This window comes from Panthera tigris, chromosome A2 (genome assembly GCF_018350195.1).
Source record: "Panthera tigris isolate Pti1 chromosome A2, P.tigris_Pti1_mat1.1, whole genome shotgun sequence".
Lineage (NCBI taxonomy): Eukaryota > Metazoa > Chordata > Mammalia > Carnivora > Felidae > Panthera > Panthera tigris.
In genome coordinates, this window is record NC_056661.1 from 807,159 (window position 1) to 834,209 (window position 27,051).

A 27,051-nucleotide genomic window follows, 5' to 3' on the forward strand; every position below is an offset into this window, starting at 1 on the left:
GGGTTTTTTTTTTTTTCCTCCAAGTTTTCTGATTTTAATAGCGGACTGTTAAGCTTCCTGGGACATCTCTGTGCACACAGTGGGGCCAGCATTGGGGGGATAAATTCCTCAAAGTGGGGTTGTGGCCCATTGGAAGGACAAGGCCACCCTGCCTCTCATGTTTGCTTCCCCGTCACCTGTCCCCAGTGCACTCATGTCCACATGTCTTGGATATGTCCGTCCAGCTCCCCAGGGACCCCACAATGGGCTACCGGTCCCTGCCAAGTGCTACTGATTGCTTTCCACCTGCAGAAAAGCAAAGCAAAGCAAAGCAAAGCAAAACAAAAACCGCGCACGAGGACGGTTCCCAGGTGGGGGACACAACGCCTGCCTGATGCTACCTGGGACCACGCACTCATTTCTCTCCTGCTGGCCTCCCTCTCCCATCTGCAAATGGGGACTGAGCTACTCCAAGCGGGTGACTACTGGAATTGACACCGATGCCCACATGCCTCGCAAACTATAAAGTGGGCGAGATGAAGTTGTATTTTAAACGTTTCGTTTTGTACCGTTTGCCTGCGACCTAGTTCCTTCACTCCTTCCATTCACTTAATTTTACGACGACGAGTAAGGGAACTTCTGGCAGGCGGGGAGTAAGCGGAGTCCCGCGGCACAGGTCACCCGAACGACCCGACTGTCCCCAGCGCCCGTGGTCGCGCGCCGGGCGCCCAGCCCCGGGCTGCAGGGCCGTCCTGCGGGGCGCTCACGGGCGTGCCCGGCGTCCACCCGCGGTTCCATCTGCGGACGTGGCCCGGCGGGCCCTCCCACCCACCGTCACCGCGGTCTCGCCGACAGCCGCCGCTGCAGCCGCCAGCCCCTCCCGGGAGACGAGTTCCGGGAAGTAGCGGAGGTGCAGGCGTGGGGAGGGGCGCCTCCACCCGGCGTGACCCCGCGCCGGGCGTGGCCTTTGCCCACTGTTGACCCCGCGCGCCACTTCCGACCCGAACTCAAACAAGGAAGCCAAGCCGCGCCTGCGCCCCGCGGTGCCTAGCTCGGAGCGCCTAAGCGCGAACGCGCACGCACGCAGCACGCAGCACGCACGCGGCCCGGCCCGCGAGCCCCCCTCCGCGGGGTGGGGGCGACGCCGGCGCAGGGGGGACTCCACTTCCCAGAACACCCTGCGGCGACGCCGAGAGCCGAGGAGGACCGAGGCCGCCGCGCGGTGGTGGCTACCGCACGCAAGGCACGCACGCAGGAACGCACGCACTTAGGCGGGCGCACCCCTGGCCCCGCCCCCGGAGGCCCCGTGCGGGAGCGCGCCCGGGCGTGCGCAGGGCGGCGGCGCGGGCGCGGTGGCGCGCGGTGACCGTTGGCGCTGAGGGGAGGAGGCAGCGCGGCCGCCGCCGTTGCGCAGATCCGGGCCGCGGCTGTGGGGAGGGCGCCGGGGCCGGTGACCTTCCGGAGGCGGGAGCGAGCCAGGGGGCCCGGGACGCCGAGCGCCGCCGCCATGAACAACTCGGGCGCTGACGAGATCGGGTGAGGACGCGCCGGCCTGCGCCGTCGCCGCCCAGACGCCGCCCCGGCCCCCGTCAAGGTCACGCCGCCGGGCCGCGCTGGGGCCCGGTGGCCTGGGGGTCCGCGCACCCGGGACGCGGCGGGGGGGGGGGGTTGGCGAGCGGGATCCTGGGAGTCCGGCGTCCCGCCGCTTCCTGGCCAGGGCGCCCCTGGGAGGGTCGGGGGGGACCCCGCTGCTTCCTGCCTGAGGTGGACTCGGAACGGGAGCTCCCGGCGGGTGGGGGGGGGGGTGTCAGGACGTCCCCGCCGCCGCCAACGCCGCCGCGCCCGACTTTCCCGCTGGGGGATCGGACGCGGGAAACTGGGGGTCTGGGTCGTCTCGTTCGCCCCCCGCGCCTGGGTTTTTTGCTGGGGGACCCGGAACGGGGCTCTGGGAGCGCCCGCAGGGACCCCGCCGCTTCCTGGCTGAGCGGGACCCGCAACGGGAGCTCCGGAGGGGTCTGGGGCGCCTTGTCTTCCGCCTCGCTTGCACTTCCCGGTGGCGGAGCCCGAGCGGAAACGGGAGGGTTCTGGGGCGCCCGGGGCTCCCCCGCCCCCAGCCCGCGCACCAACTTGGCGGGTCGGCGCACGTGGCGGGCCCGGCCCCGGAGTGCCAGTTGTGCCGCCGCGCAGAACTTGTTCCAGCCGGGCCTCGGGGTGGCGGCTCGCCCCGTTTCCGCTCTTGGCCCCTTCCCGAAGTGCTAAGAACGCGGAAGGTTCGCAGACCGAGGGCTCGGGGGCGAAGGTCACGGGGGGGGGGGGCGGTTGGGGCCGGAGCCCTCGGCAGCGTGTCCGTCTCCGAGCGCCCGCGCCCTCTGAGGGGTCTGCAGCTGGAGCCCCTTGCGGCTCGCGCCCCGCGACAGCCGTGCCGGGTGGTGGACAGCAGAGGCCCGCTTCCCGGGGCCTCTGCTCGAGCAGCTACTAGTGGGGAGTTGGTGTCGCAATTACAGCCCGTGTGATGCTCACGCGGCCCGGAGCGGAGCCCGAGATCCCCGAGGGGCTCGGAAATCCATTTGTGCCCTAGTTCGGGGCTCGGACTAGTTTTCTTTGCAGACACTGGCTCCTGCGCGGCCGGCGTGGTTTTTCGGTTACATTTCTGCGGCGGCCCCGGGGCGGGTGCGCGTGTCCCCACGCCCGGAGCTTTGAAGAGGCGCGGGTTGGTGGTCAAGCGCTGGGTTCGGTAAGTCCTTGTGCGGCCTCCAGGTCCAGGTTACCACACGGGCGGACGTGACAGGCATGTTGTGCCCCCCCCCTCCCCGAAAAGGGCGCACCGTAGCGGCCCAGGAGGGAGACCCTTAGCTCCCCGCTGAGCTTGTCAGGGGCGGCGGGGGGGGGGGGGGGGGGGGCCTGGACACCTGTGTTCTTCGGGTCACGTAGGTGATGGGGGGGGGGGGTCGCAGCGTGTCTGACTGGAAACCAGGGAACAGGGACACCGTGCTCCAGAGACGGGGCAGAGTCTGACGGAAGAGAGTGTGCACCTGTCACCTCCCCGTGGCCGTGGCCTTCCGGAGCGCTGCCCGAAGTGCGGGGTCCCTCACCCGGGCCAGCAGCGGTTAGGAGGGAAGGGAGCCTGGAGACCCCGAGACCCGCCCTCGGGTGCGCTGCCAGGGCCCGAGCCTGGGTCTGCCGAGGCCGTGGAGCTGGCGGTGGGGCCGGGGGCCAGGGGGCCTGGTTCCCTTCCCCTCTCCCCTCGAAAACCCACCCCGATCGCCCACCTTTGAAAGTTGTCAAGACAGGGGTCTCCGAAATCTCTTCGTGTTTTGCAAGTAGAAATCTGTCGCCGGGAAGTATCGATCGGTCTCTTTTCCCAGAGTATGCTTGTCTCCACTCCGTCCAGTGGGGTTTCGGGGTCCGCTTTGGTCTCCTTGCCATCACATCCTGGGGCGGGGGGGGGGGGTGTGTCCCTTGGGCCCCCTGACGAGCCCTGATGCTGTTTCCCGTGAGGGGACCGCACCTGCCTGCTTTGGGGCGGTTCCCACGCAGGAGCTCCTGTTGTGCCCAGAGCCAGGTGATGGTGATGGCAGACGTGACCGGGACGTGACAGGTCCGAGTGACGCCCTGTGAGCTGCGTCTTCATCTCCGGTCTCCTCTGCTCTGGTCTTTGGCCAGCCTCGTACTGAGGGAGCTCTTGATAGGTGGGAAGGGCTTGCTCCCCCTTTGCTAGCAGGAGCCCCGTGTGTGGGGCGCCCACCAGCGTACGAATGTGCTCGTGAGTTTGAGTCTTCGACGAAAGGGAGCCCCACCAGGTGGTGACCGTACCTGAGCTGGCTCAGGTTCCTCTGAAGCGAAGGCTGTGGGGAGAGAGGAGGCTGGTGGGAACCGGGGTCCCGACTGTCCCAATCAGCCAGAGCAGAGGGAGGGCCGGGTCTCGAGGGCAGAGGGGCGATAGGAGCAGCAGCGTCGCGTGTGGCCACATGGGGCAGATGTGTGACGGGCTGATAGCCTCCCTTCTGAGCCAGGGACCCGGGGACGGACGCTCACCTTGCCGGGGTCGGCACTGAGCCCTCGTTCCCCTGCCGTAACCTCAGGAAGTCGGTTTCGTGGAGGGTCTCTCGCGATTCTGACTCTGGAACCGGTGTGGGCACAAGGCTTCAGGGACCCCGAAGGCGCCTGGGATCTTGTGGGTGCTCGTGAGCGCTCGGCAGGGGCCGGTTCCTGTTAGGACAGAGCCCGCTCGTGTGGTGGAACTGGAGAGAGGTCGGGGGAGGATTTCATGTGGCACATGTCTTACTAGTAGGACGGGGCCAACTGGACACTCTCAAGGGGAGAGTCCGTGGGAGAGAACTGACTCCAGGGAGAGAAGGCAAAGTGGCGTCCGGGTCACTTTGAGAGGCGGTGCGGGCAGGCAGCGGGAGGCCGAGGCCGCTGGAGCCAGAAGCACAGAAAGTGGGTGACCCCAGCTGCCCCAGCAGCCCAGTGATCCTCTGAGTGCTGGCAGGATGGGGCCAGAGGCCTGGGCCTTGAGGGGCAGGGACTCGTTAGCTACCCGCTTTCACTAGCGCCTGGGAGGTGGGGAGAGTCCTGATGGTCTGGTCAGAGGGGTCATGCTTGGGGAGGGGGGGCCGTTTCTTGCAACGTAGGGGCGGTGAGACCTGAACGGGCGGAGGGTAGAGATGCTCCCGTTGGCATTTTGGAGCTGTTCTGGGACAGGGTTTCTCCCCAGCACTGCTGCCATTTGGGGCATCCTGGGCACCGCGGGGGCGAGCAGCATCCCTGGCCCCCACACACTCAGTCCCAGGAGCACCCCTGCTTGTGAGAATCTCAGACGTCCCCAGGTATTGCGCAGTGTCACCTGGGGGCAAGATCACTCTAAGTGAGACACCTGTCTGACGTCTGCTCTTTTCAGCCTGGTTCCCAGTGTGTCCCTGCCGCTTGTTCCCCTGGTTTAGCTCTTGTTTCCCGTAGGGGGAACTAGTCTGACGCCTGTAGAGGGGGTCGTGGTGTTGGGAGAGCCTCTCTGGTCGATTTCATTCTGTTTTCAGGTTCGCATCTGGTCGAGCACCTTGACCGGTGGTGCGCCCTCCTCACAAGCAGAAACTCACCCAGAGTACCTCACCAGTGACACCCTTCCTAGAGCACCTGCTGGGAGCTGGGCCCGAACTTTGTCCCCCAGGTCCAGCCCTTTCCTCTGCAGGGCAGACCGAGGTTTAGAAGGGCAGGGGACTCGCCCAGGGACCCCTAAGACGAGCCAGAGCTGGGAGTCCCGTGCTCTTGGTGAGCCAGGAGAGCCCTTGTAGGGAATGGCAGGGATCGGGGCCAGGCCCAAATGTGTACATTTTGTCCCTCAATGAGGTGGTGCTGTCGTCACAGGGTGACTGTCTCCGTCACAGTGTCACACCCGGTCAGAATTGTGAGCAGCGTTTTCAGCAGGAGGTCACTTGTTTGAGGCTCTTGCCGGGTACCAGGGTGTGTGTGGGGGGGGAGGAGCTTACAGTGGAAGGCTGCAGGCATCGGGAGCTAATGCCAGGCACTGGGGGTATCCTGGGGTTCTCTCCTGAATGTGTCACTCAACCCCCACAGTGGTCGGGGGTGGGGGGTGATCTCACTTTGCTGGCAGGAGGGAAGCCTGAGCTGCTGAGGGCAGGGCCAGCAGAGGCAGGTTCTGGGGTAAGGGCTGAGCCCCAACAGTTGCCTTCCGGGTCTTTTCTTCTGTTGCAGTGGGAGGGCCAGAAGTGGGGTGGCTCCCTGGCGTCTGGGCCGGTGCTGTGTGTTCCTCCTCGGGCTGCTTCCCTCCCTACGGGGAAACAGGACATACTTAGGGACACAGGTTCCCAGTGTGACCACACCAGAGGAGCAGGAAAGTGCGAGCAGGGGCTCTGGGTTGTTGTCTTTAAGTTGAAAGGGCTGTTGCTAAACAACCAGGATCAGTCCTGGGCCCTCTGCTTCTCGCCCTCCAGAGCTAAGCTAAGCTCTGTCGCACTGCTGCCTTACTGGTGGCTGTCTCACCAGGCACGGTGGCACTTTCTGAAGCCTGCAAACGTGCTGCCGAGGGGCAGAGCCTGCAGTGGCTGGCCTGGGCCAGGGGAAGCTGCCGAAGATTTACTTTCTGGCAGAAACAGCACGCGGCTGCCCTAAAGTACACAGAGCTGGAGCGGGGCCGTGCTCCAGAGCAGGGTTCAGTCTCAGTGGGTGGGCAAGGGGGAGAGTCCACCAGGGCCTGGTGCCCAGGTTACCCTTGCAGAGCCCCTTCCGAGAGGAGGTCAGCAGGAGGCCCTGGACGGCCTCTCCCTGGCTCTCTGGGTGGTGGTATTGCCCATTCCCCCTCAAGAACCTGACTCTCGGTCACCTGGGAGAGCCAGGAGGTCCCCTTGGCCGTCTGTGGGGTTCGGGGACTGTGGGGGGCCCCTGACTTTCAGCTTCTGCTGAGTAATGACTCTCGTGCGCTTAAGAGCAGGGAAGGGCTGGAGGGGGAACCACACAGTCAGCCATCCGCTTAGTCTGCAGGGTCCCGTGTGTGAGCACCCATTGGCACCTGAGAGCCGCACGCTGCCAGGTGAGCGTGTCTGGGCCGCCCCGGGATGGCTGCTGGGGTGAACGGTCTCACGCTCGGCGCCAGGCGTGCGTGCACATCCGTGTTGACCGGTCAGGGTTTTGCTGCCCGGGCAGCAGTGGAGCCGTGCCTGGCCGGGCCCCGCTGGGCCTGCTAAACGCACTGTGGTCTCTGAGGCTCAGAGGTTGGGGCTTTGTGCTGGGGCTCTGGAGGGGCCCTACGCAGGACCTTCCGGAACCTGTTGGCACCTTCTGTCTGCGGACCAGGGAAAGTATGCCCTCGGAGCAGGAGGAGAGGAAGTAGAAAGCCAGAGAGCAGCTAGCGCTGAAGCCTGGAGCTCTCTTCCCCGAGTGACCAGCTGTGCCTGTCGGGGCAGGTCCCCTAGAGCCTGCAGCCGGGAAATCTGGAGTCCCGTTGTTTCCGCAGTGAGGGAAATCTCTCGGGGCTTATGGTTTTATAGACCTTGAGCTTGCAGAACATTGCAAAATGGTCACCAAGGTCCCTAGATGCTCTTTCCCAGCCAGACCCCCCAGGCTTACGTTTTGCCCCATTTGTGCGCCCCCTCCCATACTCCGCGTCCGTCTTTTGTGAAGTCTTGGGGAGTGAGCAGAGCCCTGTGTCCCTCTGTGAACAAGAATATTCTCTGAAATCAGCACGGCACAACAAAACGAGAGCACGGCGTTGATGCCTTTTTACCATCCAGTCCACAGGGCAGTCTAGGTTGTCAGTTGTGTGGGTGATGGTATTTCTGGTCTTTTCTCCCTCTGATTTTGTCTGATTTTGTCTGATTTGTCTGATTTTGAAATTTAAATAAGGGCTGGAACCAAGACTGGTCAGACGAGTTCCTTCCTTCCTTCCTAGGCCTGCCGGTGGTGAAGGATTGGGTTGCTTGGAAGGATACCTGCTTATGACCTTGCCGTTTTGGCCGGAGGCATGCTAGATAGAGGCTGGTGCGTGGCTCGGAAAGTTAGGTTTTGTTTTGTTTTGTTGAAGAATGCTCGAGGTCTCTTTTTCCTGCATGAATTTGCGTTTTCACAGCAAACCCTTGTTCGCTACTGTGTGGAAGGGGTGGGCCGGCACGCGGCTCCGAGGCGGCTCCTCCGGGGTGCCAGCCGGCCTGGGGGCCTGCAGCCACTCATCGGCTGGGCGCCGTCCTGAGTCCCGGCTTGCTCTGGGCAGCGCCCTGGGCCTCTGGGGAGGCCTCCCTCCCGCGGGAGCGTTTGGAGGTGGGAAGGAGCCTGGCCTGGCTCTGAAGGGTACTAGGAGACACGGGCTTAAGTTAATGAGGCCTAAATGGGGGCCTCCCTCAGCTGCTTGATCAGCACGTTCCCTGAAACTTGCCCCTTACGGAGCTGCCTCGGCCAGATGTGCCTGCCCGGTGCCCCCCTCCCTGGACCGTGGCGGCCGGCTTGCGGGCATTTTGAGGCTGGTACTGGGTACCTGTCTGGTGGTGGGAATGGTTTCTCACGCACCGTGCGCGAGTTGCCTGTTCTCAGAGAACAGGCCACGGTAGGAACGAGCCCAGGGCGGGCACGCAGGGGTTTGTCCTGGGGTGGAGGGTGGGGCACCCTGTCTGGCAGCCCTTCTTGGTTGCTCGGGAGTGCATTTGTCTTCAAGTTGCGCTCAGCTGCAGACGCCGGGACCGCGGAGCCCCGCGTCCCAGATGCGGACTGAGCCTTGGCCACTCGCTGGCATCTGAAGACCAATCAGGTGGCATCCAGGTCCCACTCTGAGGGTGACAGTGGTCATGCCCCCTTTTCCTGGGGGACGCCAGCAGCACAGAGCCGCCACCGCTGCAGTTGAAGCCCCTCCTCTGCCGAACCCGCTCTCTGGGTTCGTGGGGGGCCCGAGTGGTGCCTGAAGGGGCCTGTGGGTCTTGGAGATACGTGTGAGCTCTGCCCCAGTAAGGGCTGGAGTAGCTGTAGCACGCTGGCCTGTCTTGGGACGTGCCCCAGTGCCTCATTTTCCAGGCCTGGCCAGCCCGGGGGCATTGGGAACGGTGGACACCACCCTGTGGCCTGTTGGCGTTCTAGACCGCGCTAGAGGTGTGGTGTGCAGAAGAGGCAGGTAGGTGATGGTGCGCTTCCTCTTGAAGGTTCCAGCCTGGGCTGCCTTGGGGCGGGAAGTATGGGCCAGGGTTCCGGTACTGAGTGATCTGTGGGTCCTTGCTCGTGACCATGTGGAAAATACCTGAGGCTTTAACCTAGAGCCCCCACCCCTGCTGCCGCTCTGGTTTGTTGAGTGTGCTTTCAGACCTCGACTCCTAAGTCCACAGTATCTGCAAGAGAGTGGGGAAGTGTGCCCCGTAACGCACCCCGGATCCTCTGCAGTTTGGGGGCTCCTGTTGGTGCATTCGGCAAGGTCTCGTTTTCTCACTGGTTTGGTCAGTGACGGTGTGTGTCTCTGGATGTGTCGTCTTTGCTTACGCGTCGTGACCCTCGCTCCCCGTCGTCTTGGCAGGTCTCGATGTCGTCATTCCTGTCTACAGCTGGCAAGGCCAGGCGGTGGCCACGGTGGGCACACGGCGTTGCCACGATCGCATGGCACACGTCGGCACGTCTCCACCAGCTTCTTGTGGATTACCACCTGAGGAGGGGGCAGGTGGCTGACGTGTTTGAGGCAAGGACTATCTTGACCCTAAACGTTTTCTTGTTGAATTGCAGGAAGCTCTTCGTGGGCGGTCTTGACTGGAGCACCACCCAAGGTAGGTGGTGGGGACCGCCTGTGTGCCAGGCACCGTGCCTCCCCTTGGTCGTGAACGCGTGTGAATTTGTGTCTAGCTACTACTTTCGAGGGGGAAGGGTTTCTTTCCTTCTCGGTTAGCTTACTGTCTTGGATTCTGGGGAGGAGGGGCGCTGGACTGGGAGTCGTCCTGGTGTCCTGGCAGAGGTAGGGGAGGGACGTGGAGGGCAGGAGACGAGTGTGGAGGTCTGCAGGCTTGCTGGCGCAGTCGCTGAGTTCAGGCCCCGTGCAGGGCCCTAAGCAGCTTGTGGTAGTCGACGTTCCCGGTGGCCGCCTGGCTCCCCTCACACTTCACTTTTCAGATTGCCTTTGGCCACTGCCGTTGTCAGTCGCACCCTCGCTAATTCACGCAGAGACGTGTGCATCCGTGTCTAGGATCCCCAGTCCTTCCCCAGGGGCCTCCTGCCCTTTCCATCTTCAACCACCCCCGTCCACTGATGTGCCAGTTTAGAAGTTGCCAGTTGCACTTCCCAGGTCAGCCAGAAGGGCCAGGAGCACGTGTGCGTGTGTGCTTACACACCTGCTGTGATACTGTGCTTAACGCTCTGGTGTGTGTGTCTGTGTTTTTGTCCCAATCTCCGAGCAGAGACTCTACGCAGCTACTTTTCCCAATATGGAGAAGTTGTAGACTGTGTGATCATGAAAGATAAAACCACCAACCAGTCTCGAGGCTTTGGGTTTGTCAAATTTAAAGACCCAAACTGTGTGGGGACGGTGCTGGCCAGCAGACCACACACACTGGACGGCCGAAACGTAAGTGTCCTTCTTCAGAGTCTACCACCCGCACCCCCCCCCCCCCCTCCGCTGCGCGTGGCCCCTTCAGCTGCGTCTGCCGCTGGGCTTAAGAGGTGCTCACGCCAAGGGGTGTTTTAGCGGGGTTGACTTAAGGGGTTGCAGCTCTGGGCTTCGGCTGTATGACGGAGTAGGTTGTGGACTTGGGGTGAATTGACGGGGGGCACGTGCTTGCTGGCCGTGCCGGCACGTTTCTGGAGGAAATAGCTTCGTGCTCACGATGGGCTCGTTTGAAACTTCTGCAGATCGACCCAAAGCCATGCACACCTCGGGGGATGCAGCCGGAGAGGACACGGCCGAAGGAAGGATGGGTAAGGGGCCGGGCTGGGTGAGGTGGCCTCTCGGTGTGTCGTGTGCGTTCGTGGCCACAGTCGGAAGGAAATACACACCTCTGACCTGGTGTCTTTGCTCCTTACGATCGAGAGCAGCAGAGGCCCAGTTCGGTATCTGAGCAGCCGAGGGTTGCTCGGGTCCATCCAAAGGCGCACGTTGTTCATCTCATAGCCGAGAGAAGTGCTCTTCCTGGTCTGTCTTAGCGGGAGGAAAAAGACTGCTCGCACCCGTTTGTGATCCGGAACGGTCCGTTTTCTCCTCACTGGTGGTGGCTCCGCGCCTGCCCCAGGGGGGGACCCCGTGTCAGAGCGCCCTCTGCACCTGCCCCCCACCCCCTCTGCTTGCTGGCCGTGCCTGCCCAGGTGCTGCGGCTCAGGGGCAAGGGGCCGTTTGCCCGCATCCAAGAGCCTGCTCGCCGGTTGTTCGAACAACTGAGTCAGGATCCACCACTGTGGCGGCTCCTCGGGGATTCTCTGAGCGGCGTGTGGCCCTTGGTGCTCGGCCAACTGGAGCAGACCCGTGCTCCGTCCACTGTCACCCGTAGCTTCCCTTCCACCACCCGGCAGGTCTCAGAAGACTGTCATCCAGGAAGCCTTTGTCCAAACTAGCAGAGAGGCCTGGCCAGAGCCGGGCCGGAGGCAGAGGGCACATATCTGATCAGCATGTCTGGGCCAGGGCCCGAGAACCTGAATTTCTAGCAGAGTCCAACTGCTGCTTGTAGACAAGGGCTTCAGACCCTTGAAACAGTTTTTATTTTTCCAATTCCCTATCGGGAAACTCTCTAGGAACTTTACAGAAAGATCGGAAGAGTAGTACGTCAGATATATCTGTTCGCTTCATCAGTTGTTAAGATTTTCCTGAAGTTGCCCGTGTTTCTGTCTCATCTCTGTGTCTCCCGCTCCTAAGTTCTGGAGCGTGCAGCTCCTGTAAGCACGTCCTCCCGCAGAACACCCACCCCCACGGCTGAAGCGGCAGCCGTGGTGCCCAGGGCCACCTGTGTCCAGACGGTGCGCTCGTGGCTCTGGGCTTCTTCCACAGGTGGCTGTCATACCTCTTCTCTTCAGACTGGAACCGAGGCCGCCACGTTCACGTTCCGTTTGGTTACTCGTGCTCTTTACTAAGACGGAACGGTCATGGAGGGTCACCGCATCTTGGTGGCATTTGACCCCTGTGTGGACCTGTGAGACCTCGCCCACCCCCGGAGTTCAGTCGTGTTGTCCAGAGCGGCTAGGACGGCGTAGTCTGGGAGCCCCGCGGCCAGGGAGGATGAGGGGCACGTGAGGAATGCGGTGGGGAGGCAGCCCCCTAGGAGTGGGGGCTGAGGCCTGGTCCCCCACCTGGAGTCCAGCGCTTCCCCCCCAGGCGTGAGGCCGTCTGCAGAGAGGGAGGGATCGCTGCAGTCAGTTGAGGCAGGTGGCTTCTCGGTTACCGCAACTTCCCACGGTCCTCTTCGGTCGCCCACTAAAAACCCGGAAAGCTGTTAGTTTTCATCATCGCGGCCACCTTGCCCTCCTGAGGCCTTACTTTTCGGATCGTAGAGCCTTACGCTTTACAGCCGTTGTCGTTCGGAATAATCACGCACGGGACCCACCGCACGCTCCGTGCACACGCATTGGAAATGCAGTGGTGCCCGTGCTGCCGGGTCCCTGTCACCTTGGGACTCCCTGGGAAAATGGGAAAAGTTACAGTGGCTTGCCAGTTGTGATTCTCTTTGGATTTAGTGGGGTTTGGGACTGTTTGGGTCTGGCTTTTCGCTGGTTCCTAAAACCAATGCCGAGTGTAGCCCACGTACGCACTGTAGAGACGGTTGTGAGGGTTCCCTGCACGGACTAACCATTTTCTCCCTCTTGAAACAGCAGAAAGGACCCAGGAGCGATAACAGTAAATCAAATAAGATATTTGTCGGTGGGATCCCTCACAATTGCGGTGAGACAGAGCTCAGGGAATACTTCAAGAAATTCGGAGTGGTGAGTTGTTCTGGGCCGGAGCACGGCAGGGCGGGGCGGGAGTGGTGGAGCCGAGTGTCCGCACAGGTTAGGCCTGGCCGCTGTCTCCTCGGGGCCTGTGTCTTCCGCAGAGCGGGCCCGAGCCCAGGAGAGGGGATGTGCGGCTTTTCCAGGCGCACGGTCGCTCGCCGGGCCGACCTCCCGAAAGGCCCTTCCGGTCAGCTGGAGGTGCCACAGTGCAGAGTGCTAGGATAGTGTCGGGGAGAAGCAGGGGTCGGTCTGGCGATGGGAGCCGGACTTCCGTGTCTCGTCGCGGGAGGAATGTTCCAGCCCAGGTCCTCAGAGCAGCCGTGCAGACCCTGCCATCTGGGAGGGCGCCGGCTCGGGCCCTGTGCTGCCCTGCTCCGGCAGCTCGCGCGTCCTGTGGGCCGCCGGGCACTCGTCCCCTGGCCGGGTGTCGTGAGAGATTCTTGAACCTGTCACCTGCTCGGTTTTTCCTCAGTGACAGCAGACCTTCTCCCCAGGCCGGTTCTGTTCCTGGAAGAGGCTGAAATCCATTAGAGTCTTCCTGGGGGGTTAGCATCACTTGTGCTCGGTTCTAGTAGGGCAGGCAGAAGAGGAGACGGGCAGCATGCAGGCTCGTGGGGGGAGGAGGAGGGGCGTCCCAGTCACCCGAAGCCAAGGCCTGGGGTCACCCCGGACCCCGACGGGCCGCACACCCTGTTGGTGGGCAGTCCCCTTGCCCTCCCTACTGCCTGTTTGTCGGGGGGCACCTGAGTGTGCCAAGGGCCCGGGCCCCGAACGAAGGGCGCCAGAGCATGTGGCGTTGTGCGCTCAGAGAGAGAAGAGATGCCGTCCTGGGGGGGGACGTCTGTCAGGGAGGGCTGAGCTGAGCTGACCGGGACACGGGCCCTTCCATCCTGGCGCCTGAGCCTTTGGGCTTGTCTGTGAAGGGAAAGGCGCGCTGTGGTCCTCACCCCCCACCCCCCCCCCCCCCCCCCCCCAGCTGGAGTGTGGGGCCGGGTCCCTGGTGGCCCGGTGGCTCCGCGTGAGCACTTGGGGCAGAGGTGGCCTGTGCTTCCCTGTCTCGGGTCCCCTGAGTCTCGGGCGTCAAAGCCCATAAGGCCGGCCTCGGGGCCTCGGGGCCTCTGGACTTCCCCGGGGAGTGTCCGCACGCAGCCCCGAGCTGCCATTGCCTCGGGAGTTGTGTGGTAGCCAGGTGTGCTCGTGGCCGCCCGTGGCACCCGGATTCTCGAACACCGTCTCTCTTGCAGGTCACAGAAGTGGTCATGATCTACGACGCAGAGAAACAGAGGCCTCGAGGTAAAAGAGATGGAGTTTGTCCTTGACCTTCCCCTTCAGATGGCAAACTATCTCACACTTAGGTGGTGGTGGTAGCGAGCATTGCCTCAGAGGAGGATGATTTGGAGACATGATTAAAACATAGGCCCTTCCTGTGCAGCCCCAGCCTGTCTGCTTCCCAAGGTCAGACGTCCTAGGGTTTTTTTGGCTCGTTCTTTTGAAGTTTTTACAACTTGACATGAATTTTAACACGGTTTCTGTTTTTAAATGTGTACAGAAAGATCGGTGCTTTTTTTCAAACGGTGCGCTCGTCACTCAGGGCCGCGTCCTGCTCGGAGTCCCCCGCCACCCCCGCCCCGCCCCGTCCCGGCAGGCCTCATTCCATGGCGTCAGGCTAGGTCTGCCCCAGCTCGGCTTGAACGTGACTTGACTTTACTCATCCCATGCTTTTTTTTTTGTTTTTCTCGTTTCCTGTTCCCCTAAGACTGGGGCAGCGGGAGGAGGGTGAGGAGCTGCCTCAGTGCATCCCCATGAGGTTCCTGGGGCTGGGACAGCGGACACCCAATTTCTGTGCCCCCCCTTTTCCTTTTTTTTCTTTCTTTTTTTTTCCCCCCCTTTTTTCTTCTTTTTTTTTTTTTTGTGGCTGCTGCTGTCTGCCCGCCCGTATGATTTGGTTCATCCACCGCTTTTGGACCGGCTGTGTGAGCTGCCCTGCCAGTTCTGGGCGCCGTGCAGCCCGCGCCCCAGCCCCGTCGGAGGCCCCCCCTAGCGCACTGAGCCGGCGCCGCCGCAGCATGCGCCCGCCATGCTGGAGAATAGTTTGCCATTTGAACTTCCTTCCTTCTCTTCCTCCATGATAAGTGACGTATCCTCACTTCATGTCGATTAAGCTGTTAAGTCTTAGCTTAATTTTAACGTAGACATACATGCTTAGTGACGTACTTAAGTGTCTCATAGTAAAGTACAGTAACGTTAAGTAAGTTGTTTTTCCTTTTCTCTCTGTGAATTGTTTGTGATTAACGATATCTCTTTAGATTTCTCTTCTCCAGGTGCTAAATTATATCACACAGGTACAGGCCAGTCCCGCAGTCAGAGGAGGGAACGGGCTTTGCTCCAGTGGGGTGTAAACGAAGTTTCAGTGTGTTTCTGTCCGCTTCCTCAGTGGTGATGTCGCCTCTTGACAGACAGATGCGTCCCTAGACGCCCCGCCCCGGGCTCCTTACCCGAGACTCACCGCCTCTTGCGCTATAACGGACCACGCCAGCCCTGTGGTTGCAGACACTCCTGCACTTTGGGAAAATGTCGATTTTTAAACCTGCTGTTCATCACCCATGTTGTGTTCCACTATTTGCCTCGGGTCTTGTGAAACTTCAGGACGTGGAATCCCGAGGGCCGCTCTTAGATTCTTACCCCTGGTCGGTCCCCTGAGGCCTGGCCCTGGGCCCAGGGAGCACGCTGAGCTGCCGTGGGCTGGGGGTGCAGGCAGGAGGAGGTGGTGGGGAGAGCGCTTCGGGCTTGGCCTTGGGACCCACGTTCCCGTGGAGGCTCACGCTGCCCTCCTCCGCATCAGGCTCTGAGTCCCTGCGAGCACCCAGACCAGCACAGGGCAGCACAGGGCGGGAGCGACCGCAGGAGCCCCCAGTGGGCTGGGCGGGGGCGCCCCAGAGCGCCCATCCCGCTTTCTCCTCTTCCTAGGTCTTTTCCGAGGCTCTGCCTCCTTCCTCCCTCTCTGCTCATTTAAGACACTATCCCTGTCCACGTCCGGGGGATTCTGCATGTGTCTCACCGGGGACAGTGAGGCTCTGACCTTGCCCCCCCCCCCCCACCCGGCCGCTGCCTCTGCTCGCCTCACACCTTCCTCTCCGGCGTCTCCCCGCTCCAGCTTCCAGCTCCCAGCTCCCAGCTCCCAGCTCCCCCTGTCTGTCTTTCGTCCTCGTTCCGCTGCCGCGATTCCGCTCCTTCTCGCACGCCGTGTGCAGATTCTCGTGTGAGTGTGTGCATAGTCACGCTCGGGCACACGCGTGTGCAGACACAGAAGCCTCCCGAATCCTGGGTGTCCCTCTCTTCCGGCCTCATCCAAGTTTCTGAGCTGTCTTCCCCCCCCCCCCCCCCCCCCCCCCCCCATCCTCTCCAGCAAGGTTTTGTCTCCAGTCCCACCTGGTCCAGCTCCAGCCACTGCTGCCTCAGAGCTCAGAGTCCCGCCTCCATCAGCTTGAGGGGCCCTGGGATTGGCCGCTCCTCCCCAACTCCCCCTCCCCGCCCACTCGGACTCCTCAGCCCAGGCCTGGGCGGCAGGCGGCACTTGCCCCGCCCCGGCCCGACCCCGACCCTTCCCATCGGCCCCGCCCGGTCCGGGCTGCCAGCCCTTCCCCTCAGCTGCCTTTTGTTCTCCGGGGTCTTCTGGCGGCTCTGTGCCGCGTGCACGCGTCCTTTTGTGCTCAGAGCAGACGGGCCCCGGGGAGACAGTGCAGTCGACCGAGGACCAGACGTGCCACGTTAGCCGGGCGGTCACACTCACCCAGACCAACCAAACTTCGTTTATACTGCCACTTCTTGTGTTTGGGAAATGCTAAATTTCTTTCCCGTGAAAATTCTCTTTGATGACACGGTGCCTCTTGCTCTTGCTGCTGACAGCAGAGTTTGACCTGCTGGAACCCGTTGTGGCCTGTATCTTTGTGTATTTTACTTAAGTAGATACGTACAGATAGACACCTGTATCCATACGTATGTTACTCCGAGAGGACTCCTTGGGCTTACCCAACGGCGTTGGATAAGCTTAGCGAGGCACTAACTGTGTAGAGACCGTACTTCTGTTTAACGCGCTAGAACGATATATGGCTGCTGTCAGCACTAGTTGCAAAGCAAATTGCAAGCCGAGGGGGAGAATCCCGGGTTTCAGAAAAGCACACGCGCACCCACGGCACACGCACCCCCCAGCGGAGGCGGAGCTCTCGGCCCGCTCCCCTGCCCCGGCGGAGCCCGGTGCCCGCCGTCTTCCCGCTCGGGCTGCCGCGCTCCGCGACGGCCCCCCCCCCCCCCCCCCCCCGCCCCCGGTGGCTCCCCCTGTGTTTCCACACGGAGCCCCGCCTGCGTCACCGCAGCCACACACACTCGGCTTCCTGAAACCCTGGGGCGACCCCTCGGCCCGGCCCTGATACTGTTCATCACCCTGTTTTGTGTCACAACGCCCTGCTACCTTGATTCACTCTTCGTCGTTGGCTAGGTTTTGGATTTATTACTTTCGAGGACGAACAATCAGTGGACCAGGCTGTCAACATGCATTTTCACGACATCATGGGCAAAAAAGTGTGTAGTTGTAGTTTTATTTTACCTTAAGACCAAACCAAGTCTTAGGCAACTTAGGGATTTCACTGGAAACACAGATTCCTTAACGGTAAAGGGGGCTGGGTCAGTCAATGGGGAGGGGCGGGGGGGGGGGGTCTGCCAAAGCTGGGGGCCCATCCTGCCCGAGGGGCTCAGTCGGGGGGGGGGGGGCTCGTGGGCTGGCCTCCAGTGAAATCGCAGGTTGTCTCAGGCTTGGTTTCAGTGACCACTCCTTCAGATGTCTGTCCCGCATTCCGATTGTCTCAGCCGCCCCGTAACGTGGGGGGCGGCGAACCCTTGAAAACCGATTCCGTGTGAAACCGAAAGAGACGTAAACATCCTGAAGGATTGGTTGTTTTTAATTGGGTCACTTACTGTGAAACTCCGGCCCCAAGCACATGCTCTCGGTAGTACTTACCTCCGTGCAGTCAAGTGACCTCTGGTTGTCCCGTCTTCATACTGTGTTGCTGCCGCGGACGCGGGCGGCTCGGAGCTGTGGTGGGGGGGGGCTCACTCAGATAAATCGCTGGTAGAAGTTCTGCAGCACGGGGTCCCTTAGTGTTAGCAGAGGCTTTGCAGGACTCCCGTCTCGGGCCTTTCAGAACCTGCTCTGTGCGGCCCGGCGGGCCACGTGGGTGCCACGAAGCCGGCACTTCCTCGTTCCCTCCGCCACCAAGCCCGGGCCTGGTGACGGCACCGTGGCTGTTTTTGTCAGTTAAGATAGCGTGCGGGGAATGAGGCACCACGGGGTCCTGCCCCCCCCCTCCCCCCCCCCCCCCCCCCCGCCCCAGCCCCGCAGCCCGCTCCCCGGAAGTCGATAAGCACGGCCGCGTGCGCAGCTGTGTGCATCCAGAGGAGGCCAGTGCGGGTGTTGTCGCAGGCTTAATTCCGTCTGAACCCGAGCGAGCACACGCAAGTCTCGCTCCGACGTCCATTGAAGCTTTTAGTTCAGAATTTGCATGCAGATCTCAAGGACGCATGCCAGTTACGAGCACACGTGCAAAGGAGTCCGCGTTCGATACTTTAAGGTACCGTGACGTTTAAAACTTGGACGGAGCCTGGGCCCGCTCTAGGGGCAGAAAGGCCGATAAGCGCACGGATCCGCTCCCGTCTCCAGGCGGCCGTCCCCGCCCCGGTTTTGTAGGACGCATCGGTGTCTGAGTCTGGTCTGCACGGAGCACAGAGCGGAGACTGAGGTGGCTTCTCGGTGTGGGGCTCAACTTGTACAGTAAGGTGCACACGGGCGGGAGCCCCCAGCCTCGCCCTGTCCCCACGGCCTGACCTTCACTGGCGGGCTGGCTCCTTAGCAGGGGGGGGGGTCCCTCCAGAAAGGCCTGGGGTCCCCCTCCAGTTAGAAGCAATGGGGTGAATGACTGCACCCACGTTCCCACAGGAGGACAGCAGACGTTTTTCAACAAAAATCACGAGGGCTGCTTCGCTTTGTCAGCAGGAACCAAATTCCCCTAAGGAGGGTGCGTGAAGACTCGTTAGTTGGAGTTCTTCGAGAGGGTCCCTTGGTCCTGCTGTCACGTCGCCCTGAGCTACCGGGGATTTTGTTCCTCTCCGTGGAGTGTCCTTGGGGCCCCAGGAAGGTGGCGTCTTTGTGCCTCTGTCCCACTCCCTGTGTGTTAGACAGGAAGGGGTCTCAGGGCGCCACTGATGGAACTCTGAATACATACGCTTATTAGCTCATCAGACGATGAGACTCCAAGGAGGACTCCGAGTGGATTTATTGTCTCTTCTCATTAAAACTTGTCATAAAAAAAAAAAATTTCAAGGTTCTCAACTGCCGAGGCAACCCTATAATTGGGGGACAGAGGCTGCGGAAGGGAGGGAGCTGTGTGGTGGCCACAGCGCCTAGTGCAGGTAGGACACTAAGGTAGGGCACCTCTGGGTCCCCGTCCCCCCCCCCCCACTGCTGTGGCTCCTGACCACACCCGACAGAGGAAGGGTCCCGGGCTGCTGACCTAACACAGTATGAAGATTGCTTACTGATTCAAATGTCCATTTTATTGCATGTTCGTTTACTTTTTTTGTTAGATGTAATGTAAGATTCTCTTTATCACATCCATTCCCTCTGACATTATTTTGAGTTAATTGAGATTCTTTAAGCGTTAGCCTGGGGAAGGTAAGTCCTTATCTTCCATTAGACATTTTAAATAAAAAACCTAAGGAAACCAACTGTGTTTCTCAGGTATGAGCTCCCGGCACAGGGCAGGGCGGGTGGGCCCCGGAGAGGCCTCGTGCGTGTGGGCCCGGCTGCTCCCCGACGTGCTCCGTAGCGGCGGGCTCCTGCCACGCCGGGGCCCTTGGGAGGCCCGGGGAGAGGGCTGTGACTGTTCGGGCGGTCCTGATCTCTGTGGCCCTGGGATGAGGAGGCCACCGGAGGAGAAAGCTGTCATTTTACCTCCACTGAAAGACCCCTTGTTACCCAGAACTCTTCAGGGTTCTTGGCCTTCATTCGGTGCCCCGCAGCGGGTGGGGCTTAACACGTCTTACGTTGCATCTGTTGTACCTGAGAAACATGTTTTAAGCAAAAAAAAAAAAAAAAGAAAAGAAAAAAGAAAAAAAAATTAATTTTTAAAAAAAAGAATACTGGCCTAAGGTTTATAGTTAAGTTTTAGTTTTAAGTCGTAATAAGATGCTAAGTGTAGTCATAAGTTATCAAGGGTGTGTCTGAAGGGAAGGGGGTCCGGGACCCTCGGCATCTCCCTAAACCACAGCTCCATTTGTCTAGGTGGAAGTTAAACGGGCCGAGCCACGCGACAGCAAGAGCCAAGCGCCGGGACAGCCAGGTGCCAGCCAGTGGGGCAGCCGGGTCGTGCCCAGTGCTGCTAATGGCTGGGCAGGCCAGCCCCCACCCACGTGGCAGCAAGGATACGGCCCACAAGGTGAGGCTCCGGCACCCAGATCCGGCCGGGCCCCCGGGTGGCCGCCTCAGGGATTTCTGCTCGGGGGGCCGGGGTCCCAAGCCCGCGGGGTGGTGGGTCCACGAAGGCACAGGTGGTACTCCCTGCTCGTCCGGCCCCAGGGTCTCCTGCCCAGCAGGTTGGCGTGCGGGCTCCATGCTGGTCCCCCCATAGCACGCGCGCCCCTAGAGGGGCACCTTCTGGTCGGCACGCAGACGGGAAAGGGGCCAGGTTCCAGGTCGTCACCTGGTCCGTTTGGAAGACGGTGGTGTGTCTGGGCCGTAGCCGAGTCCCCGTCTGTGGTTTGGGCAGATGAGTTTCAACCGTAGTTGGCAGAGGGCAGTGAGCATCTTTACTCCAAGTACCGTGCTCTGGAGGAGGGCCTCCCAGGCCTGAGGGAGCAGTTCGATGCCTCGTGCTGGCACCTTTGCTGTCCCCGGGGTCTGTGGCAGTGCCTTGGGGGTAGGGGGATGGGCAGAAGGACCTGGTGGATTTGAGAGTCCGTCACTGTCACCACCACCCCCTCCAGTGGGCCTGGCCTGGCCCTCTCAGGGGCCCAGATAAGATAAGATCCTCTTAGGGAGACTGGGGCTTTTGCCCCACAGTCCTGTTTCCTTCACCCTCTTGTTCTGCTCCTGCCCCTTGGGCTGCCAGATCCTCGTGATGGGTCAGCAGAGTGGTTAAGGACAGGTTGGCAGAAGGATTGGGGTGCCTAGGGGCTCCAGGACAGGATCTGGTAGCCTCTACCCCCTTTAGTGTCCAAGGAGGGGCAGAAGGAGGTCAGGTGGGCCTGTCTGCATCCAGAGGCACCTGGCGCCCCCTCTTTGGGCTCACAGAGTCGTCTTTTAAAAAATTCTTTATTGCAAAAGAACACACAGCCCTAGAAAACCAGTTATCCCGCGTGCCCAGTAGCTCGGCTGGTGGCCGGGCCGGGGCCACCTGACCCAACAGGCTTCTCTTGGGAGCCCCTCCCCCACCCCGGCCCCCATCCCATAGAAGCAGGACGCGAGCGGCAGCTCTTTCCCCATACCCAGGTGCTGGAGAAGCTCTGGGGGTCACGCCTGTGCTCCTGGTCTACCACGGGCTCCTCTGACGCCTTCCTCGGGGCTGGGACATCCCGCCCTGGTGCCCACAGTGCAACAGGACGCCAGGCCCCTCGGGTGCGTTTTCCAGAAGGGCTTCTCACCGGCACAGCCAGTGCTGTCGGGGGAGCGGGGCTCAGCTGACGGGCACCAACCACCCTCTCTGTTTTCCTGTTTAGGAATGTGGGTACCAGCCGGACAGGCAATCGGTAAGTCCTCATCGTGGGCAACTGAGAAGGAACAGGGTCTGAAATGGGGCGGCCCCGCGGCGGGCCAGGGCGGCCCGGAGCCTCGTGTGCCACGCCCTCGCCCTCACCTCTGTGTCCTGTGTTACAGGTGGCTATGGACCGCCCCCTGCGGGAAGAGGAGCCCCCCCACCGCCGCCACCGTTCACCTCTTACATTGTGTCCACCCCTCCCGGAGGCTTCCCCCCTCCTCAGGGCTTCCCACAGGGCTACGGCGCCCCTCCACAGTTCAGTAAGTCCTGTGGGCCCCAGGAGGGGGGCTGGGGTGCCGCACGTCCACGCCCCTCTGCTCGGAGGGTCGTGTGGATGACACCTGTGTCGTCCAAGATGAGCGTGCCACGTCACTGGGGCGGGCCCCGCGAGTGGTCGCAGCACGGGGCCTTTGGACCTGGCCTTGTAACTTGTAACAAAGCAGCGAAGGGCTAGAGGGCGTACGAACTGGAGTCTCAGTCCTCCTCTGTTCTGCCTTGTGCCCGGGTGGCTGGCGGCTGGCAGGCCTGCAAGGTTCGGTGCTCGTCCCTGGTAGGAAGGGGTGCGGCCAGGGTGCCTGGGTGGCTCAGTCGGTTGAGCATGTGACTCTCGTCCCCTCTGCCCCTCTCCCCTGTTCGTGCGTGCGTGCTGTCTCCCCGCTTCTTTTTCTCTCGGGGGGAAAAGCGTTTAAAGGAAGAAAGAAAAGGGTGTGGCCCCTCCTGGTGACGGGGTCTTCAGCAGGAAAGAGACCCTCACCTGATCGAGTGTGGCTGGCCGCTGCTCTTGCCCTGCGGCCCACACAGACTGTCCCCCGGTCTTCCCGTTAAGACCTTGGGCGCCCACGCGTGTTCTGCTTTTGGGATGCACCACAGGCTTGGGTCAGTCACATTTTTCAGGCTCCACGGCTGCCCGTGGCCTGGACCACGTCAGATTTTCTTTTTCTTTTTAATGTTCATTTATTTTTGAGAGAGAGAGAGAGACAGTGCAAGCAGGGGAGGGGCAGAGAGAAGGGGAGACACAGAATCCGAGGCAGGCTCTAGACTCTGAGCTGTCAGCACAGAGCCCGATGTGGGGCTTGAATTCACGAACCGTGAGATCATAATCTGAGCCTAAGTCGGGCGCTTAACTGACCGAGCCACCTAGGTGCCCCAGATTTTTATTTCTAACAACACAGGTGGATAGAAACCGGTTTTCTGGAGCCCCCCAGGACAGAGCGTGGACAGGCGTGACCCCCGCCCTCGTGAAAGGCTCACTGTGATTCTTTTTGTCTTCTCAGAGCACAGATTGTGCTTTGTTAGGCAACTGGTTTTGGTTTTTTCAAGAGTATTTCAGTGCAGTTACTCCCTGTGGAGTTCCCGTCTGACACTCGCTGTCAGAGGTGCGGTGACAGGCTGCCCCAGGCCCACCCGGGCACCCCAGCCTTCCAGACCATCGCTGGTCCGCATGCCGCCTTCTCCCAGCCGGGGCACATCCCCAGGACCTGGCCGCTTGGTGCGTCTCGGCGGGAAATGGCGCGGGCAGCTCCCGTAGGCTGGGCCGCGGTCGTGCACTGTGTGTGTGTCTTCCTCTCCTGTTTGCCCGCAGGCTTTGGCTACGGGCCCCCGCCTCCACCGCCGGATCAGTTTGCCCCACCTGGGGTCCCTCCTCCACCTGCTACTCCAGGGGCAGCACCTCTGGCCTTCCCACCGCCTCCGTCTCAGGCCGCCCCCGACATGAGCAAGCCCCCGACGGCCCAGCCAGACTTCCCCTACAGCCAGTACGGTGAGTGGCTGTAACTCTCGCCCGCGCTGGAGACCTGTGTTCGAGGCCTGGGGCCGGGGATCTGGCCCCGCCCCCTCCCGCCTTCCTCCCTGCCAGCGCCTGTGACGGAGGCCCGCTCTGCTGGGGCTTGTCAGGGAGGGTCCGGCAAAATGAAAAGGAGGATTTTGGTTTCCTGGGGTTTTGCTAGGGAGCTGTCTGAGAAACGCATCGCGTGAGCGGCAGGCGTCCCAGGGCCTGTGGGTTGGGGAGCCTGCGGCCGTGACCGGGCCCCCAGGAGGATGGTGCGCGAGGGCTCGGTGGGGCGCCCCCAGCAGGCACCGTTCCTTGGTGGTCTCATTTTCCAAGTGCAGAGTGCAGGGAGGGCACCTGTCGGCCACGTGGGCTCGTGGCTCTGGTCTGTGGCGGGCGCTGGCGTGGGCGTCACCATGCTTCACCGGAGGGGCTGGTCGTGGACTAGGTGCCTCTGAGCCTGGGGTCTGCTAGGTGGTGGCCCGTGGCCTGCGTGGGAGGGGCTCGTGAGGACGGGGTTGGGCCCCGTGTCCTGGGTAGAGCAGGCCTCCATCCCGGGGCCTCCTGCCACCTCTGCGGGGCCATGCAGGCGGGCTGCCTGTCTTCTGGGGCTTCGGGGGCTCCTGGGGCTCCTGTGGGAGCCATGGCTTCGGCCCACGTCTCCTCGCCTGGGGCTCTGCTACCCCCACGTGGTTGTTCGCACTGCGTTTCGCCCAAGACTTCAGTGTCTATGCGTGAGGCTGTTCTTGCCCTCGATTGCCGTTCTCGGCCGGCCGCTCCCAGTAGCCTGGCATCGCAGCAGCTTGGCCCCTTGGCGCCGTGCCACGCCACGGTCCCTGAGTGCGTGGGTTGTCACCCCCCCCCCCCCCACCCCAGCAGAACACGTGTCCGGCGCACGAGCAGCCCCGGGCAGGGGTATGCTGACCGCCAGCGTGGCCCCGCCCCGCCCCTCTGCCGAGGCTGCCCTGGGGTAGTCACCCTGGTCTCGTCTCTTGCCAGGCCTGGCTACCTATTCTCAAGACCCGTCAGGCTTCGGGCCCATACTTTGTTTACACTCTTATGGTCAGGCTGAGCAGTGATGTGGCCTAGGTAGGTGGCACCTTCTCATCCACGGTCCCCACTCTGCCTGTACCGGGCAGCGGGCACGGCCTCCTCTGCCGTCCTGGGCGGGGGTGGACCTGGCGGTGCCCTCTGGGACGGGGCCCTGGCCGGGGCGAGGATCTCAACTGGCCACAGCCCCGTGGGCCCTAGAGCTCTGCCTCTGCGGGCAGCAGGCGTCGGCGCCCCATGTGCACCCTCTACTGGGGATCCGGGGGCCTTGGGGCACGCCTTCATCCCAGGTGTGCAGGCTGGTGCCGGTCCCCTTTCCAGAGTGCCTCCCACGCGTTCTGAGGTCAGCTGCAGGCTCTAGGCCCTGTTCGGAGGAGGGCCCTGGCCCGCCCGGGGCAGGCTCTGTAGGCACGGTGCCCAGAGTCACTTAACGCCTGGCGTTGGGTTGGGCACACAGTCTTTCCTCACACCCGTCGGTCTTAGGGAAGATCCCAGGTGGGGTCAGCTCTGCAGAGAGGACTGTCTCGGGGCTGGGGGTCACCCTGGAGGGAGGGGCCTGGGCTAGGCTTGCATTTCTTAATTGCTGGGAATTGTGCCTGAGCTCCCTGCCTGCACCCCTCCCCCCCCCCCGGGTGCATCACACTGAAGATTAAGCTTTTTAGAAACCAGAAACCCTCAGTCTACCGAGCCGGGCCGGGTCCTCTTGACATTTCCCAGCTCAAAGGTCTCCAGTGGCCAGGGCCCAACCCCAGGTCCTCGGGACTGGGTGGGGAGGCGAGGCCGAGGTCGGATGGCACAGGCTGTGGGGTCCTCCGGGTCTCCGAGCTGCTTTTCCTTCTGCACAGAGACCGTGGTCAGGGCCCTGCGGGGGGTCGGGGTGGGCTCCGCGGGCACGGACCGCTCCCTGGCCGTTAGGGCGAACGCTGCCATCCCGCCGCAGCTCACCGGGCTCCTTCCCTGCAGGTTACGGACAGGACTTGGCCGGCTTCGGACAGGGCTTCTCAGATCCCAGCCAGCAGCCCCCCTCGTATGGGGGCCCCTCAGTGCCGGGCTCGGGGGGCCCCCCCGCCGGCGGAAGTGGCTTTGGACGAGGGCAGAACCACAACGTGCAAGGATTCCACCCGTACCGACGCTAGCTGGCCGGCGCCGTGTGGACGTCAGGGCGGCCGAGACCCAGGATTTAAAACTTGTGAACTCGTGACAATCACAAACTTGGCAGAAAAATAGCGGCTCACCGTTGGGGGGAGGGGGGCGAGAGGCTTTTGGAGGCGGCTGTGGGTGTCTGGACTGAAGTTTTTAAACATATTTCTTTCTCTAACCCATCAGCACAATAAAAAAAAGTCACTGGTTCAACAACAGGGTTTAAAAAAAATGTCTTCAGCTTTAATTCAAAACTTCAGGTTTCTTTTTCTTCCTTTTTTTTGAAATTATTTTCCTGAGCCTTTTGTTTTACCGTATATTGTAAACTTTTATGTTAAAGAAAAAATATACATTTACAAATTGTGAGATTTTTAAGAGAAATTTTCTACGATGTATACTGGCTTATTTTTTAATTTAAAGCAGGGTTTCCGTCGGCACTGGTGGCAGTGAGGGGCGTTTCAGTGCCTCACTCCTGGCTTTGAGGGTCGGGGCTTGTTGGTCCAGAAACTCTGGGAGCTTACAGAAAAAGTCTACTGAGCGTGTTTTGTTTTTTGTTTATTCCTTGCTTTTGTCGACTGACCTGCCTGGCAGCGCCCGCAGGTGCGCCGTGGGGGCCGCGCCCGCCCAGCCTCTGCCGGCGCCGCCCCGCGTCCGCCCCGGCAGCAAGGACAAGGAGGCCTTGTCAGCCGCTCTCCCGCGCACGTGGTTTCAGGGCGTCCCCACCGACCAGTTTGACCCTGGTTTGAATAAAGAGAAGTGCGTTTGGATTAGAAACCCACGTTGTGTGCTTTTATTCCCTCCTTGCTGTCGGCTGTGCGTCCCTTCTGTGTCCAGGAGGAGCCCGTCCCTGCGGGAGACCTGTGCCGGCCCTCCCCACCTCCCAGGGCTCAGGAGCCAGGCCCCACCTGCTCGAGTGGGGAGCCGGGGACCCGGTGCGAGCTGCCGGCCCGGGCTCCCGGGGCTCAGCGGCCACCCGCCGAATGCCAAGGGAAAGGTGCTCGGACGGATCCGGGTGGGTGGGGGCCGCCCCGTGGCCGGGGCGGGAGGCAGCACGATGGCCCCGGCTCCTAGAGCTGAAGGACCCAACGGTGGAGGTGAGGGAGGAGGGAAGCCTGAGCCAGGAGGTGGGGAGGGCTGAGCTCTGGCCAGCGTCCCACGGCGGCCACCAGGTGTCTGCCAGGCCTTTCCAGCCCTGGATATTTGGACCTTCCCGTCCCTTTTCTTGACTGCTCCTCCCCCAGCGAGAAGGGGCTGACGCGCAGCGAAGGCCCTATTTGCAGCCCCAACGGGAGGGGGAGTCCGTTCACCTGCACACAGGGCTTCCTGCTCTGGGCCCCACTTCCTGTGGGAGTGGGGAGGGGCTCCTGGGTCTGGAGGAGGCTGGCCCTGGGGATCCGCTATGAACCAAGTGGGTCAGTCCTCCCCTGTTCTGATGTGGGGGGTGTCTTAAGGGCCCCTGTGACAGATCACCACCCACCTAGGGCTTAAAGCCGCTCACAAATTGTCTTTGACAGTTCTGGGCCCCAGGATCCCCGTCTCCCACCTTTCCCGGCTTCCAGAGGCCCCCCTTCCATTCTCATGGCCAGCAGTGCGGGGTCCGCCCGTGTCTGTCCCCTTCTCATGAGGACCTCGTGTGGACGCTGGGTACCCAGGGTCACCCCCGCCTCAGGCCTTGCTAAGGTCCCCTCTGGTGCGTGAGGTGACAGATCCCTGGTCCCAGAACCAGGTCTGGGGTCTTTGGAGGCCGTTATTCTCGCATTCTAAAGACCACAATGAAGATTTTAAAACGTAAAAAGAACGGATTGATCCAAAATGCACGGGGTGCCACCACAGTGTGTGGGGCTGGAGAGCCCTCGTCCCCGCCCACAGCCCGCTCGCGATCTGATCTGCGGCAGGGAGGGTGGCTCAGCTCAAAGGCGAAGA

General features: G+C 61.8%; 1 protein-coding gene across 4 annotated transcripts; it reads left to right on the top strand.

The window, feature by feature from the left end:
• The first annotated feature begins 1,310 nt into the window (after positions 1-1,310).
• DAZAP1 (DAZ associated protein 1) lies at positions 1,311-25,341 on the top strand. 4 transcript variants are annotated; one of them, XM_042977565.1, is made up of 13 exons: positions 1,311-1,515; positions 9,187-9,227; positions 9,852-10,018; positions 10,303-10,368; positions 12,247-12,357; positions 13,611-13,659; positions 16,862-16,944; positions 19,700-19,853; positions 21,133-21,162; positions 21,290-21,430; positions 22,753-22,929; positions 23,938-24,027; positions 24,952-25,037. In XM_042977565.1, the coding sequence occupies exons 1-12, from the start codon at positions 1,487-1,489 to the stop codon at positions 24,015-24,017; spliced, it is 1,128 nt and encodes a 375-aa protein (XP_042833499.1). In that variant the 5' UTR covers positions 1,311-1,486; the 3' UTR covers positions 24,018-24,027; positions 24,952-25,037. The 4 variants fall into 4 exon arrangements, with proteins under 4 accessions (XP_042833499.1, XP_042833497.1, XP_042833498.1 ...); XM_042977566.1 differs by lacking the exons at positions 1,311-1,515; positions 23,938-24,027 and adding exons at positions 1,964-2,249; positions 2,587-2,713 and having other exon boundaries at positions 24,952-25,341; XM_042977563.1 differs by lacking the exon at positions 23,938-24,027 and having other exon boundaries at positions 1,312-1,515; positions 24,952-25,341.
• Positions 25,342-27,051: the final 1,710 nt, after the last annotated feature.